This window comes from Periplaneta americana, chromosome 2 (assembly GCF_040183065.1).
Source record: "Periplaneta americana isolate PAMFEO1 chromosome 2, P.americana_PAMFEO1_priV1, whole genome shotgun sequence".
NCBI lineage: Eukaryota > Metazoa > Arthropoda > Insecta > Blattodea > Blattidae > Periplaneta > Periplaneta americana.
In genome coordinates, this window is record NC_091118.1 from 134,931,552 (window position 1) to 134,945,027 (window position 13,476).

A 13,476-nucleotide genomic window follows, 5' to 3' on the forward strand; every position below is an offset into this window, starting at 1 on the left:
TGTCATGCTTACAGTAATTAATGGCTAAGGTCATTATTGTCTTTTGATCATTTAAATTCTCTCCTGCGCTATTTTATTTCTATTGCACGTGCGCATGAAGTACGATGTTGCAATGTTGTACGCTACCTTGCTCTCGCTATCTGTCTCTCTCGACGCAAACGCTAGCAGACTACCGCCTTCCGAATTGCCGTCGACTCTAGTACCCTCAACAACTCAAGCTTCGTGAATGTATTTACTAGACTGTGGTATAACCAACAAATCCATAACACGTTTAAAAAAAAAGGAAAATAATTTCAGGGGCATATTTCGTTAGGCCTATATTTACTAGCAGAACCATTTGACTAATCAAGGACACAAGTTTATTTAGGTGTTGGATGAAATATTTATTGTTGCAAATGAATGCTTCAAAATTAGTTTTTCCAGCTAAGTCATATATTTCATTAACTTGATGTTACATCCTTTTTCCAGGGAGGTTTTCAATTGTACCAGTTGTGAGACTATTAGACATCTATAGCCTACTGAAGTAATAAACGAGTTGGAATATCGACTCGATCTTTATCGCATTACAAATATAATCCGTAAATCATTGAAATTTTATAAGCAGTGTAAAAACGTGATGTGTTTCTTAGTATCAGAATCCTTAATCATTAATCTCAGTAATGTAAAATTATGTTATTCGAATTTCATCATTTTATTCTTGAAAGCGCGCAATATTTTCTGAATAACACTATGTTTATTTTTTGTACAGCGTTTCGCAAAATTGAATTCACTTGTGTTTGCCGACAAGACAGATACATTTTCGTATTAAAATTGACGCATATGTGGCTGGTGTGCGAGAAGAAAGCTATCCTCTGAAGAATAAGGTTACACAAATATTTTCTCGTACACATTAGGAAATGAAGACCTCTTGAGCTGCAGAAAGACAAACATTGACCCCTAAGATGGTTTTGTAGTCAATAATAAAATAAAAACTTCGCTATGCGAGCAGGATCGTAGGCTTAACTTATTCAGACGACGGTTTCCCAACAAATAATCTGGGATTGAACCAGAGGATTCTGTCAAATTTATACCTACAGGTGAAAAGCAGCCTTAAAACAGATTTTCTCCTGGTTCTTCGGTCTGCCCTACCATTCTCAAGCCAGAATTTGTACATTAACGTATCATCATCATCATCATCATCATCATCATCATCATCATCACCACCTGTCGAGTAACGGTTAGAGTGTCTGGCCGCGAAACCAGGTGGCCCGGGTTCGATTCTCGGTCGGGACAAGTTACCTGGTTGAGGTTTTTCCGGGGTTTTCCCTCAACCCATTACGAGCAAATGCTGGGTAACTATCGGTGCTGGACCCCGGACTCATTTCACCGGCATTATCACCTTCATCTCACTCAGACGCTAAATAACCTAAGATGTTGAAAAAGCGTCGTAAAATAACCAACCACCACCACCACTGCATTACTATTATACCGCACTTAATAGACATGAGTTATATTAATTAAAATAATTAATTATGAACGACATTTCTTTCGAAGACAATATCTTTTTTACTTACGGAAATTTGGTTACTTAACTATTTTATAAAAAGAGTAAGATACCTGTACTTTCCAACAACAGCATATTAGTTTAAATATTGAATAACCACGAAGAGTGTATCTTTTGTAGGCAATGCTTCTATCCTTCGGAAATTTGGTTATGTAACTAAACCGAGTAAGATACCCGTACAGTACAACGCGGGCTTGTCATACTGCTTTGACTGATACAATAGCTTACTTATGTTGGACAAGATAGCAGGATGGCGGTTTTTCTAGGATTTTCCTGGTTCTTCGCAACATTACAAATTATATTCCACTAACTCTTAAGTTACCGTATATATAAAATGTTTACGACCATACACTGTAGGGTGGTTTTTATATGACATGAAAAAAAAGTTCGGAAATTCCCACCTCCCACCCTCTTATGTAGTAGTACACCATTAAACACGGATATATGCCAAATATTGGAGCGATCAGAGCAAACGAGGTATGCTCAACGATATTTAATTTCATACAGGATATATGCCATACTGACATATGGGTAATAGGGTAATATATACCAGTCGAACTAAAGAATGTTTCCACAGATGTGAAAGATGTTGTGGTTAGTCAACTTAAAGTAATCCATCCACGTGATGGTTACCGAGAAGTATTGGAATGGACCCTCTTGTTCTTGAGAAAAGTCCCTCCGGGAGGTGTATCCTTCAATAAGCCACGTGCGATCCATCGAGCACAGTTCATGGCAAGATCGATCTATGCACTGAAAATATTCTTGTTTAGAGATACGGGTTTCAAGCCAACAAACGCAGAGAAACGAGATCTTGGGAACTTCTGGCATTCGACTGTACGTCAAAGCCTGGTTCCTCTCCCAGTTGTCAACTGCTGCTCCTGCCAGTGATTTGGGTCTGTTGCAGTGGCGGCTGATTGACTGAGGCAAGTGAGGCCGGGCCTCACTTGGCTTAACTGAAATCAAATTTTGTTTTTATGTAATGTATTAGTTATTTGAATGAAGCATATATCGCTGTAAAAGCATTTGAAAACTTTGTGATGTAGATAGACCTGTTTTGCAGTAAAATTTGTTCATGAGGCCAGGATCACTCGTGCCGGGTCTGGCTTGTGATGTATATAGACCTGTTTTGCAGTAAAATTTGTTCATGAGGCCAGGATCGTTCGTGCCGGGTCTGCTTCTGGATTTTCGTTTGTCTTCGCGGGCTTTTGACGTTGCGCTTTAAACGTTGTAACTGAGGCACAATTCGTCTGGCCTGGTCAGGTTTCACTCCTCTCAACCATGGGCCGGCCTCAAGGGTAGAGTGGGATAGGAATAGGGTGACTTGTCTTCCTAAATAGGCCACAAATAACAAACATTTCAGCTCTTTGGCAGGCAAAGACCCACACTATTCTCTCCTCTTATGTCTTAGTTTATGACTTAAGCGAGGGTGTTGTTCTATTGTACTTCGTGTAGTGAATCTGGGCCAATGTTGTTATGTATTTCGGGAAAAAATAAACAGAAACAAATGCCAGAAATAATGCTGGTGTAGTTAATTCATTGTTAGAGTGTCCTTTTTCGAGAATAAATAATATTGAAAGAAAAGAAGTTTTAAATAAAAAGAGAGCCGACCGAGATACCTACGACATCGCTGACAATTTTTCTGACAGATAATCTTAAAACGCGAGTTTCTATTGCATCCTGGTATGGCAACATAAATGGTTAAGTGGTAATGTGATGCAAAATAAACTTCTCTGTTGGCCTTGTTTGTTGCTGTCAAAGGAAAAAAAATAAAAAGAAAAGAAAGAAAGGGAAATTTCAACACATAATATGGGATGCTTCATCACACTGAAACAATCACTGAAACTCGCAGCATAACAGCTTATTTGGCGAGTGAAATTATTATTTTTATTACTAGTAATAATAATAGACTAATGATAATAATAATAATAATAATAATAATAATACAGTAATAATATTAATAGTATAACAACAATAATAATTAATATCATAAATAAACATTTTCTATCGGAGGCACTTAAACTAGTTGCATCTGGCCTCACCGAGGATTTGGATCACCGGCCGCTACTGGTCTGTTGAACTCCTTGTGGCACAAATATCACCAGCATCCAAGGGTACTCTGAAGAAGCTGTCTGGACATCTGTGGTATCTAAGTGAAGAGCTAGTAGCACTCGCATTCTTTGACACAGACGTTGACTCATCAGAGAATGAAAAGACTCAGTCATGAGGCAGATGACGATCCTCCAAAAAGAATTACTCTAGAATTGGCCACGATACCTGATAGCAGACATCCGGGTTTTGTAACGAAGAACACTCAGAGGTTCTTCCAGATTCTATCCATCCCATAGCCTATTCATTTTTGGAGGTGGATCCTGACTCTTGGCTTAGAAATCCCGATTATCTGCAAACAGAGCAGATCGTTCTAGAACTTCGCGTTATCAACGACATCACGGAACGAGAGGTCGCCCTCATGCAGGAATACAATGCTTTGCTGACGAAAGATGAGGAACAGACTCAGTTCATCTTGCAAGTCGTCCAGCAACACCGCAAGTGCTATCCCGATTCAAAGAAGTCTACACTCCTCCAAGGTCTTTCTTCACCCTTTGTTATCGAATAGACGCCAGATATATTGTGCTGGAATGTGGACTAAGTAGTTTCCCTTGTAACAACATAACATTAAAGTTTCTTCTGTTATTAAAGAATGAACACGACGGGTCGTAGTGTTCTTGTATACTTTCAATATCGACCTCCAGCTTTCTATGTGAAAATGCTACTGTTTCAATTGTTCCATGTTGTTATCTACAATAATAAAAGAATGATACATCGATTGATAATGATTTAGTAATTAACACATGTTTCCAACCGATCCCACGTTATACCCAGAATAACCGCTCAGTAAGGGGAAATTTCACTTGGATTGAGCATATCTTACATATTAACCTATTGGACCAGAATTTCACCCCATTAGCCAGGGAGAATCAATTGGAGGGGTGGGAGGAAGGTATTTTAAAACTTGAAAAATAAGGACCATCCTAATACATAGTTCCAATGGGAGACGCTCAGTGGCGTAGACATAAGGGAGTGCTTCTGATATTATAGTTGATGGACGTCATGTTGGCAAGAATTGCTAGCATATAACAGTAATCAGGCATCAGCCGCAGACCTTTTAACTGGCGAGACACGTAGGCATGGTTTATAATATCTAGTGACCGTTACATTGTGATTTCCTGAAACATCTGTTTGGTATTTCCGGGCTGAAATCTCGTCCGTACAGACCTCACTTGTTTCATCTCTCCCTCCATGGGTGTTGTGCATAATGGAGAGCTTTCTTTAGATCACCTCGTATATAGAAAGATATACTTTTAATACTCATTCAAATGTAACATTTACTATATTTTAACTCATTAATAATCATGTAGGTTGAACTTTTTTTTTTTTTTTGGAAGATTGGAAGAGGGCCCTAGGCAAGCATCGCAGCCTTAGGCATATTATGCAACCTCCTTTATTGGGTTGATATTTGAAGTCCTTAGTACCACTCCTCAAGCACGTGATTCACTGTTTGGTGCCATCTTATCGATTCAACCACAGCATCCAGGTCTGACGGAGTCCGCGTGAACAGAATCGATCCTCCGCTTCCCTGTGATGTTCCTTTGCAGCCTCCTCATATCGATGGCATCTGTTCGCAATTGACGTGCATGAATATGCTGCATCCTTAACCAGAGGGACACGCCGCCGTCGATTCAGCAACTCACTAAGGTGCCATCTATCCGAGGGAGCTACACTCCCCCTGTCTAATGCACTCTGCTGATTGAAGCTCCTGCAGCTTCTCTGAGATATGTGCAGCTTCCGCAGATAATTAATGCCACCTTATGTGAATCCCGGAACCACGTCCGCCATGTCCTCCTGGTCAACCTGTAACTATTGAAGATGATTAATGAAATGATAATAATGAAGGCGAAATGATTCTCCGAGGTCCAACGTCGAAATTTACCCAGCAATTCTGCTTCAAGTGGAAGTGGTTCAGGGAAAACCTCGGAAAAAGCCCTAACCAGTAACTTGTCCCAATCAGTATTTGAACCCGCTCGTTATATGGTCAGACAGGCTAACCGTTACTCCACAACGGTGTACTTAGATTGGACCTTAATAAAAAAAGAAAAGAGGGTTTGAAAGAAAGATGTGAAGAGTAATAATGAGAGCACAAAAGACTGCAATAGCCAAAATGAAGAATTATTTGTAGGTCATAGAAACGGGCAAATGGCTACTGTTTGTTTAAAATTACTTTAGGATAGGTAGTCAGTGAACTTGATAATTAAAGCGGAATAATCTAACAGAAAATCTCTATTTTCCACAATCACAGACGACCTAATAGCCCACTCATTGTAACTAAAAGCCCGACATTTCAAAAATCTTTTCCCACACATACTTTTATAAAATCGATTATTATTTAACGACGGTGTATCAACTGCAAGATTATCTAGCATCGATGGAATCGGTGATATGTATTTTGTTAAGATGAGTTCAAGTATTTGTTGTGACTGTGAGATTACATGACATTAGTCTTACAGTTGGGAGAACCTCGAGGAGAAAATCCAACCAGGTAATCAGCCCAGATCAGTGCCGTACCTACAGTATGTTTCTCTCTGTCTTTCACTTTTCGGCTTTCTGAAGACCACTTGTTGAATGTACAGATTCTAAAGTACTAGGTCTAATTTGAAGCAGAGTAAAACATTAGATACGGTACTTCACAGATCCGAGATTATTACAATAATATAATCTCTGTGAATCGAAGCAGAATTTATGGCGAATGAATACAATGTCTGAAGCACGTTTACATAAGGTACTACACAAGAGGGCTATAGCATCGAATAGCTGCCACCATTTCAATAATAATAATAATAATAATAATAATAATAATAATAATAATAATAATAATAATAACAATAATAATAATAATTTATTCATAAGTCTGACTAGTGTAATATGTAGCTAATCGGCGATGTATGCAATGGAGGGTGAAAGGAATTGGACACCCTACCCCATTATCTCCTGGCCTAGTTGCCTCATAAGTAGTGTCTCCTTGGTATCACTTGTGAGGTTCAGACCTGTCTTCGGACAGTTAACTAAACAACAACAATAATAATAATAATAATAATAATAATAATAATAATAATAATAATAATAATAATATACACTTACAACTTCAATCTTACTCGTATTGGTGGCACTTAGTTAATGCTGATAATTGCTATTAAAGAAATAAGTTAAGTAATGTAAACAATAGATATGGTGTCTAAAATTAAATCGGTAAGATTTGAATGTATTGCATAAATTATAAGGTGAGAGTATAACAAAAAAATGAAATGAGTCACGAAAGAAAGACCTGTAGACAAAAGCCACAGGAAAGATAAAAGCTGAGATATGGATATAAAGTACAAATAACGTTGAAAATTATCTAAATCTATTAGGCACAGATCATTAATGTAATAATTTAATATAGCATTATTAGCAGAGAAAAACCTCTAGTAGACGTACTTGTAAGGACAAAGACAATAATAATAATAATAATAATAATAATAATAATAATCATAATGATGATGATGATAATAATAATAATAATAATAATAATAATAATAATAATAATAATAATAATACACACAGAATGTAAAAACAACTGTGTAGCAACAAATGTGTGTAGTATTGCATTACTGCAATGGAGCATACTGAATAAAAAGGGGACACATTTTTAGAAAAATAAATAAATAATAATAATAATAATAATGATAATAATACATTACGCATGTTTGAAAATAAGCATGGCTTTAATTGAAGTTTAAATAACTAAAAGAGAGAGTTTGTTCTTCCTGCACTTTTGAACAACCCGATTTTCATCCAATTAATTAGCCATATACCTTCCAATACAGTATCGAGATTATTATTACAAAAGTTCAAAATCTCTGCTATTAATACGTTTTCCTGTCGAGGAATGTTACAATTCGAAGCCTATATATTACAGAGTGTCATAAAATAACAAACGATACACTTCTAGGATGTGTTCCGTAAAAAAAAACCGGAAACACGTTATTGTGCGAAAAAAATTGTTTGTTTAAACATCTAGGTTTAGCCTAATGTACGGCATCTAAATAACTCCACATTTGAACAAAGTTTCCTAAGTTTCACAGTCTCTAAAGTCGGCAATGTGCAAGTACAACATACAATTACAACTTTCCATTTATCCAGTTAAAATTGAAATCTGTTTAGACCAAAGGATCGAGAGTACATCACAGTTGTCTATTTTAACAGCCAAGACTTTACAATTGATTCTGTTTTCATTTACAGAATGTAACCAACTGATAAGCAGTCCTCCGTTTACTAAAATAAGTGCAAGCAGTCACCAGCCTTGGTCGAGACGAAACTCTTGTGAGCCAGAGGATGGGCATATACATACTCATCGTGGGTGGTGTTCCAGACACACTAACCGTAAGTCTTTACACAACGTAAAAAAGAGTTTAATTCAGACTTTTGGTATTTTAGTTACACCTCTGGTCAGAAGTTACACTTAATAAATCACCATGTCAATTCCATGAACATGGTACAAAAATATGTGTGCCTTCTTTACCTTAAAGACAGTGGATAGCTGAAATAAAAATAATATGAACAGTCAAAAACTATTTTAGTAGTGGTTAATGCTTGTTAGTTAATATGTTATGTATGCCCATTATGTACCTACCGTTACAAGATTTTGAGATGTAATGTAAGAAGTTGTATGGGAATCCAAGAATTAAAAAAAAATATATATACGTGTTTTGAACAAATAAATTTGTTCTATTTGCAGGTGACCAAATCTTGTTAGCAGAAAATGGAGGCCACATACAAGAAAATATTAAAATAAAACACAATATTAAATCTGTTTCTTACCGTTAAAACCCGAAATAAGTTAAAACCAGTTTCAACTTGTAAAAACTAGTTTTAAAAACGTATATAAGTTTACATAGAAAGTGAGTCTTCGTAAGCTCTACAATTAATGACAGGTTAGGTTTGGTTTGTTTGTTTAATACAAAAACCTAAACTTACCAAACCTAACCTCTCATTGATTCTAGATCTTACGAAAACTTGCTTTCTATCTACCTACAATTGCTTAAACTAGTTTTTAATAGATGAAACTGGTTTTGACGGATTTCGGGTTTTAACAGTAACATATTTATTATGAAAATATGTATAATCAAAATCAAAATCATTAATGATTAGGAAGAAAAACAAACGAAAAGAATCAAAATAGGGATTGATAAGTAATCTGTCATGATGAGGTTATTCTCCATCTCAGTAACAGATATGGGTAAACAGATAATTTAATGCCGTAACTGTTCTGATTTATAATATCTCATAATATGTGCTACTAAACTTGCTCAAGAAGAAACCTTGAGAACATTCGACAAACTCAGACTCTTTAGGAAAAGGAAAACTGGACTGATCAGCATTAACAATAGGTACGAAGCCTAGTGTTTACTAGTCTCTTTAGTTTTTTTTTTTTTTTTTTAATAAACTGTACATAGTTTCTTTAGGAAAAGAAAAACAGTCAGTCATTAATTAGTACCAATACTAGGCCTAGTGTATAAGAACTAGACCCTAGCTTTAATATTTAGGTTCTCATATTTCATATAACGGGCCGAAAAATCAAGAAATAAAATACTCCAAATTCTATTGATATTGCACGCCATGAAATATATATATATATATATATATATATATATACTGAATTAGTGAATTAGCAATAGTTGTTTCAGTACTACTACATGACGCAGATTGCTTTTTTTTTTTTTACCGAGAATGAAGAATAAAAATAATCGAAATGATGTTATTAAGATCATTAGTAGTTTATAGTTGAATAGATCCTAAGAACAAAAGGAATGAAGGCATTCAATTGTAGTTGTGAGTTACAAAGATGATAATGATGATGATGATGATGATGATGATGATGATGATGATGATGATGATGATGATGATGATGATGATGAAGATGTTGATGATGATGAAACTGAGAGGGCTACGAGGGAGTTTGTGTTGTCACGAGTAATATCTTGAAAGCATTAACCATAACAACACAAAAAACATAATATTTTCATACTGTTGCAGAACACCAATGGCTGCAATTTGACTTGGGGCCAGCAACTCAGGTAACAGGGATACTTACAAAAGGAAGAGCAGATACCAAAAGGAGACAGTGGGTTACTTCCTATACAGTATCATACAGCAACGACTCTGTTGTATGGTTTGTTTACAAAGATGGCAACCAGTTGGGACCAAAGGTCAGTCCCTACGTACTGTTTAAAATTATAAGAAACACTAATTGTTTCATGTCAGAATCTGCTGATCCATAAAATTAAGTGCTTATAAGTACTACTGGTACTTCAAACCTCTGAAGTACAATTATACAGAATTATTTGTGTGTAGGCCTGTAGTATATATGTATGTGTAATATCCTATAATTAGCATTGACAAGAAATGAAATAAAATAACAATTTTATGAATTCTTCAAATCATTGAAGTACCGGCACTGTACACAGAATTATATGCTTACCAAATTTATATATGTATAGTACGTACTGTACAGTCTTAGAAAAAATTTTTGTTGGACAGATAAGCCTACTTTATAAGTCCCAAAAAGGAGGCAGTGCGCATGATCAGAGGACAAGTGACCTAGTCCACAAGCAAAGGACTAGTTGAGGTAATAAAATTAGTTTTGTTTCGTTATATGTCTGAGGAAGACATAAAATATGAAAGATTAGAGAATGCTGCATTTGCAGTGAAAGACCTGTCCATGGGCAGAACACTTATGTATGTATGTATGTATGTAATGACTAAAATTTCACCTATCTCCCTCTTTAAGAATTTTTTTTATGTTTCTTATACAAACAAGAATTGACTACAAAATTATAACTCGAATAAAAATGTTTTCTGACAAAAGCTGTACGGTATAAAGTAATTGCTTAAATTACCTAGGATTTATTCCAGAAACAGGTAAAATTAATAAAAATGTTTATTTCTAATCATAATTAAAATAAAAACAGAAAATGGATATTTAGAGTGTAGTACCTAATACATAAGACTGAAATGTCATGTTTTGAAATTCTGACAGTTGTTGAAAAGGATATAATTGGAATTTTATGTTCTGATATTGATACATTTAATACCGGTACCAGTATTTAAAAGTATATGAATGGCATGTTTTCTTCTGAAATTGAAATAGTTTATGTTGAAAGTCATGAAAAATGCGAAGTTATGCTTCAGAACTAGACGGTTGATATTTAAAGATACGACAATGGATCATTCTTTTCCGAAACAGGGAGAATTAGTGTTGAAACGTATGATTATGAAATTTTGTCATTTACTGTTTAGAGACGCCATTTCAATTTCACAAAATATTGAATCAATAGCTTATATTCTGATTATACCAACAAGAGAAAATATTATAGGATAGGCATTGTTTAATGTAGAATAAGACTACTGAGTTGTGATGAGATTCTATTCTTGTCTATATTCCACTCTGTAGTGATACCCTTCCAGGTATTTGCTGGCAACATGGACAAGAGTACAGAGCGGCACCACTATCTTAACCACCCCTTCACAGCACGCTATGTCCGAATAAACCCTATTACGTGGCATCATACTATTGCCTTGAGGGCTGGACTGACAGGTTGCCCGCACACAGGGGAATGTGGACCTGGATTCGTTCAGGTTAATCCTCTGTCCAGCTGTGGTAAGTGCAGTGCATTATATAAGTGAATTTTTTGTGTAAACTGCGTAAGGGCGAAACTTCCAACTAATTGTTCAATGAATTACTTTTCGTAAACATCCTGAAATTTATTATGGAGAATGATAAAAATTATATAATAAATTTGCGTTTTTCATGGTCTGTTCACAGTTGCAAACCTTGCATATGGGAAAGGAACTTGGGTTAACGATAAAAGGCATGGCTGGGCAGATTGGCAGTATGGACGTGCTAGTTTAGCAGTGGATGGAATTCTTGATAATGTTCTGCCTCGTTGTGCAATACTGGACAACTATTACTCAGGTCAACCACTTTGGATGGTAGATCTTGGGTGGAGAGAACCAATTTCTGGAATTATTATTGTAACATGGCAAGGTCAGGGTCAAGGTAAGAAATAGTACAAATTTATACCATTATTAGAGTATTCTTTACATATGATTCATCTGAAAACCAAAATATCATTGTGATGGCCCAACTCAGATTTCTTCTTTATTAGTGAAATTAAAGAATTGGAGAACATTTGTTTCTGTAGTCTCACTGAGTTTAGGGTCTAGATATAATCCTTCCAGTGACTCTTTCTATCGTCTATACAGCATGCCATTTACTCTTTCCAAAATTCGGTCTCTATTCTCCTACAGATGGTGTATCTAAATGAATTCCCTGACTTGAGAATTTTTTATGGACAAATCACGACGACATGGTAGACCATGATACGACCATGAAAGATCACGTAACAGAAGCAGCTCTCAAAGTTTCGTTTGAAGTGTGCGGCATGGTGTAGTTGCGTCTTCTGCAGTTACAGAAATGGCTACAGTTGAGGAATGAGCATTTTCTATATAGACTCTCATTCCTATCACTGATAAGTATGCAGCGTCACTTCCATAAGAAATTTAATAAAAACCGACCAGACTTGAAGACTATTCGGTGATGGTACAAGCAATTTGTGAGCAATGAGTGCTTACTAATTATCAAAATTATAACACAACATTTCGAAGAGTGGATCTCTCTTCGTCTTCAGATGAAAACCTACTGTGGGGATCGTTACAAAAAGCTAGCCTGTCTGACTGATTGATGGCCATCAGGTCCACTACTTCCACCGTTGATTATTAGTGTCTATTATTCCTTGTTGTTGGTGTAGTTGTTTCATATAATTAATTTAGTTACAACCATGGAATTCTTCTTTTTATTCTATATACAGTCAACTCCAGTTATAGTGAACCTCTGCAGAGCAGCATATTTCGTTCACTATATTCGAGGTTCACTAAAACTGTAAGTAGTAGGCACTGACCGATTTCGCACCTCTTTCCACTAGAGGTATGCTACTGTGTACTCGGCCTTGGAATTTCCCTAGGTTCACTTTTACAAAGATGCGGGAGGAAGGGTTGAGAACCATTATACTGTAATCCTTCTTGTATTTACCCTTTAGTCATCACTCTATTCCCTTTTACAAAAGAAAACACTTTCTCTTCCTATTCTTCTAGTAACTTTTTTTAAAGGAGTCGGAACTAATCCTTCCTTTATCCCTCACTGCATACACTATTCTCTTTAACATGTTTGAAGCTGTCCAGGAAGCTGAACAAATCCTTTGTCTTTCAATGCACTTAAGGAGTGGAAGGTTTGAGATTTTGTTCTGAACATATTCTTGGAAGTTTATAGGAGAAAGGATTTCCTAAATTACCATTTTGGCCATTTTAAAATTATATTTTCTCGGGGAAGTTATAGTTTTAGGTTCACTATAACCGAAGTGAGGGTTCACTATAAACGGAAATATTAAAGTACTTTTTAATGTTTGCAGGTCAGGACCAACAATTTAGGTTCCCTATAGCCGAATGTTCACTATAACTGAGTTCACTATATCCAGAGCCGACTGTATTTCATGTTAAAACAGCTTATTACATTGAGTGTTCTGTCTTTATATCTAGCACCGACCTGACGGTCGTCGATCAGTTAGACAGAGTAGCCCGTTTGTAACGATCCCCACAGTAGGTTTTCACCTGAAGACGAAGAGAGAGATCCACTCTTCGAAACGTTATAATTTTGGCAATTAGCAATGGAAAACGTCCAAACTGCTCAACCATTGAAAGTATCACTTTGTTCTACAGTAATAATTGCTGGACAAAGACTGTTTCATTATTCGAAATATGAGGGAAAGATACAGACACATGGCTAA

General features: G+C 36.0%; 1 protein-coding gene across 2 annotated transcripts in view; it reads left to right on the plus strand.

Moving 5' to 3' along the window:
- Window positions 1–13,476, plus strand: part of LOC138694588 (lactadherin-like) — a 119,947-nt gene that overhangs the window by 106,000 nt on the left and 471 nt on the right. For both annotated transcript variants that reach the window (XM_069818463.1, XM_069818462.1), the window contains exons 6-9: window positions 7,877–8,017; window positions 9,671–9,843; window positions 11,102–11,294; window positions 11,460–11,693. In XM_069818463.1, coding sequence (XP_069674564.1) covers window positions 7,877–8,017; window positions 9,671–9,843; window positions 11,102–11,294; window positions 11,460–11,693 — 741 coding nt within the window. The remainder of the gene's footprint in view (window positions 1–7,876; window positions 8,018–9,670; window positions 9,844–11,101; window positions 11,295–11,459; window positions 11,694–13,476) is intronic.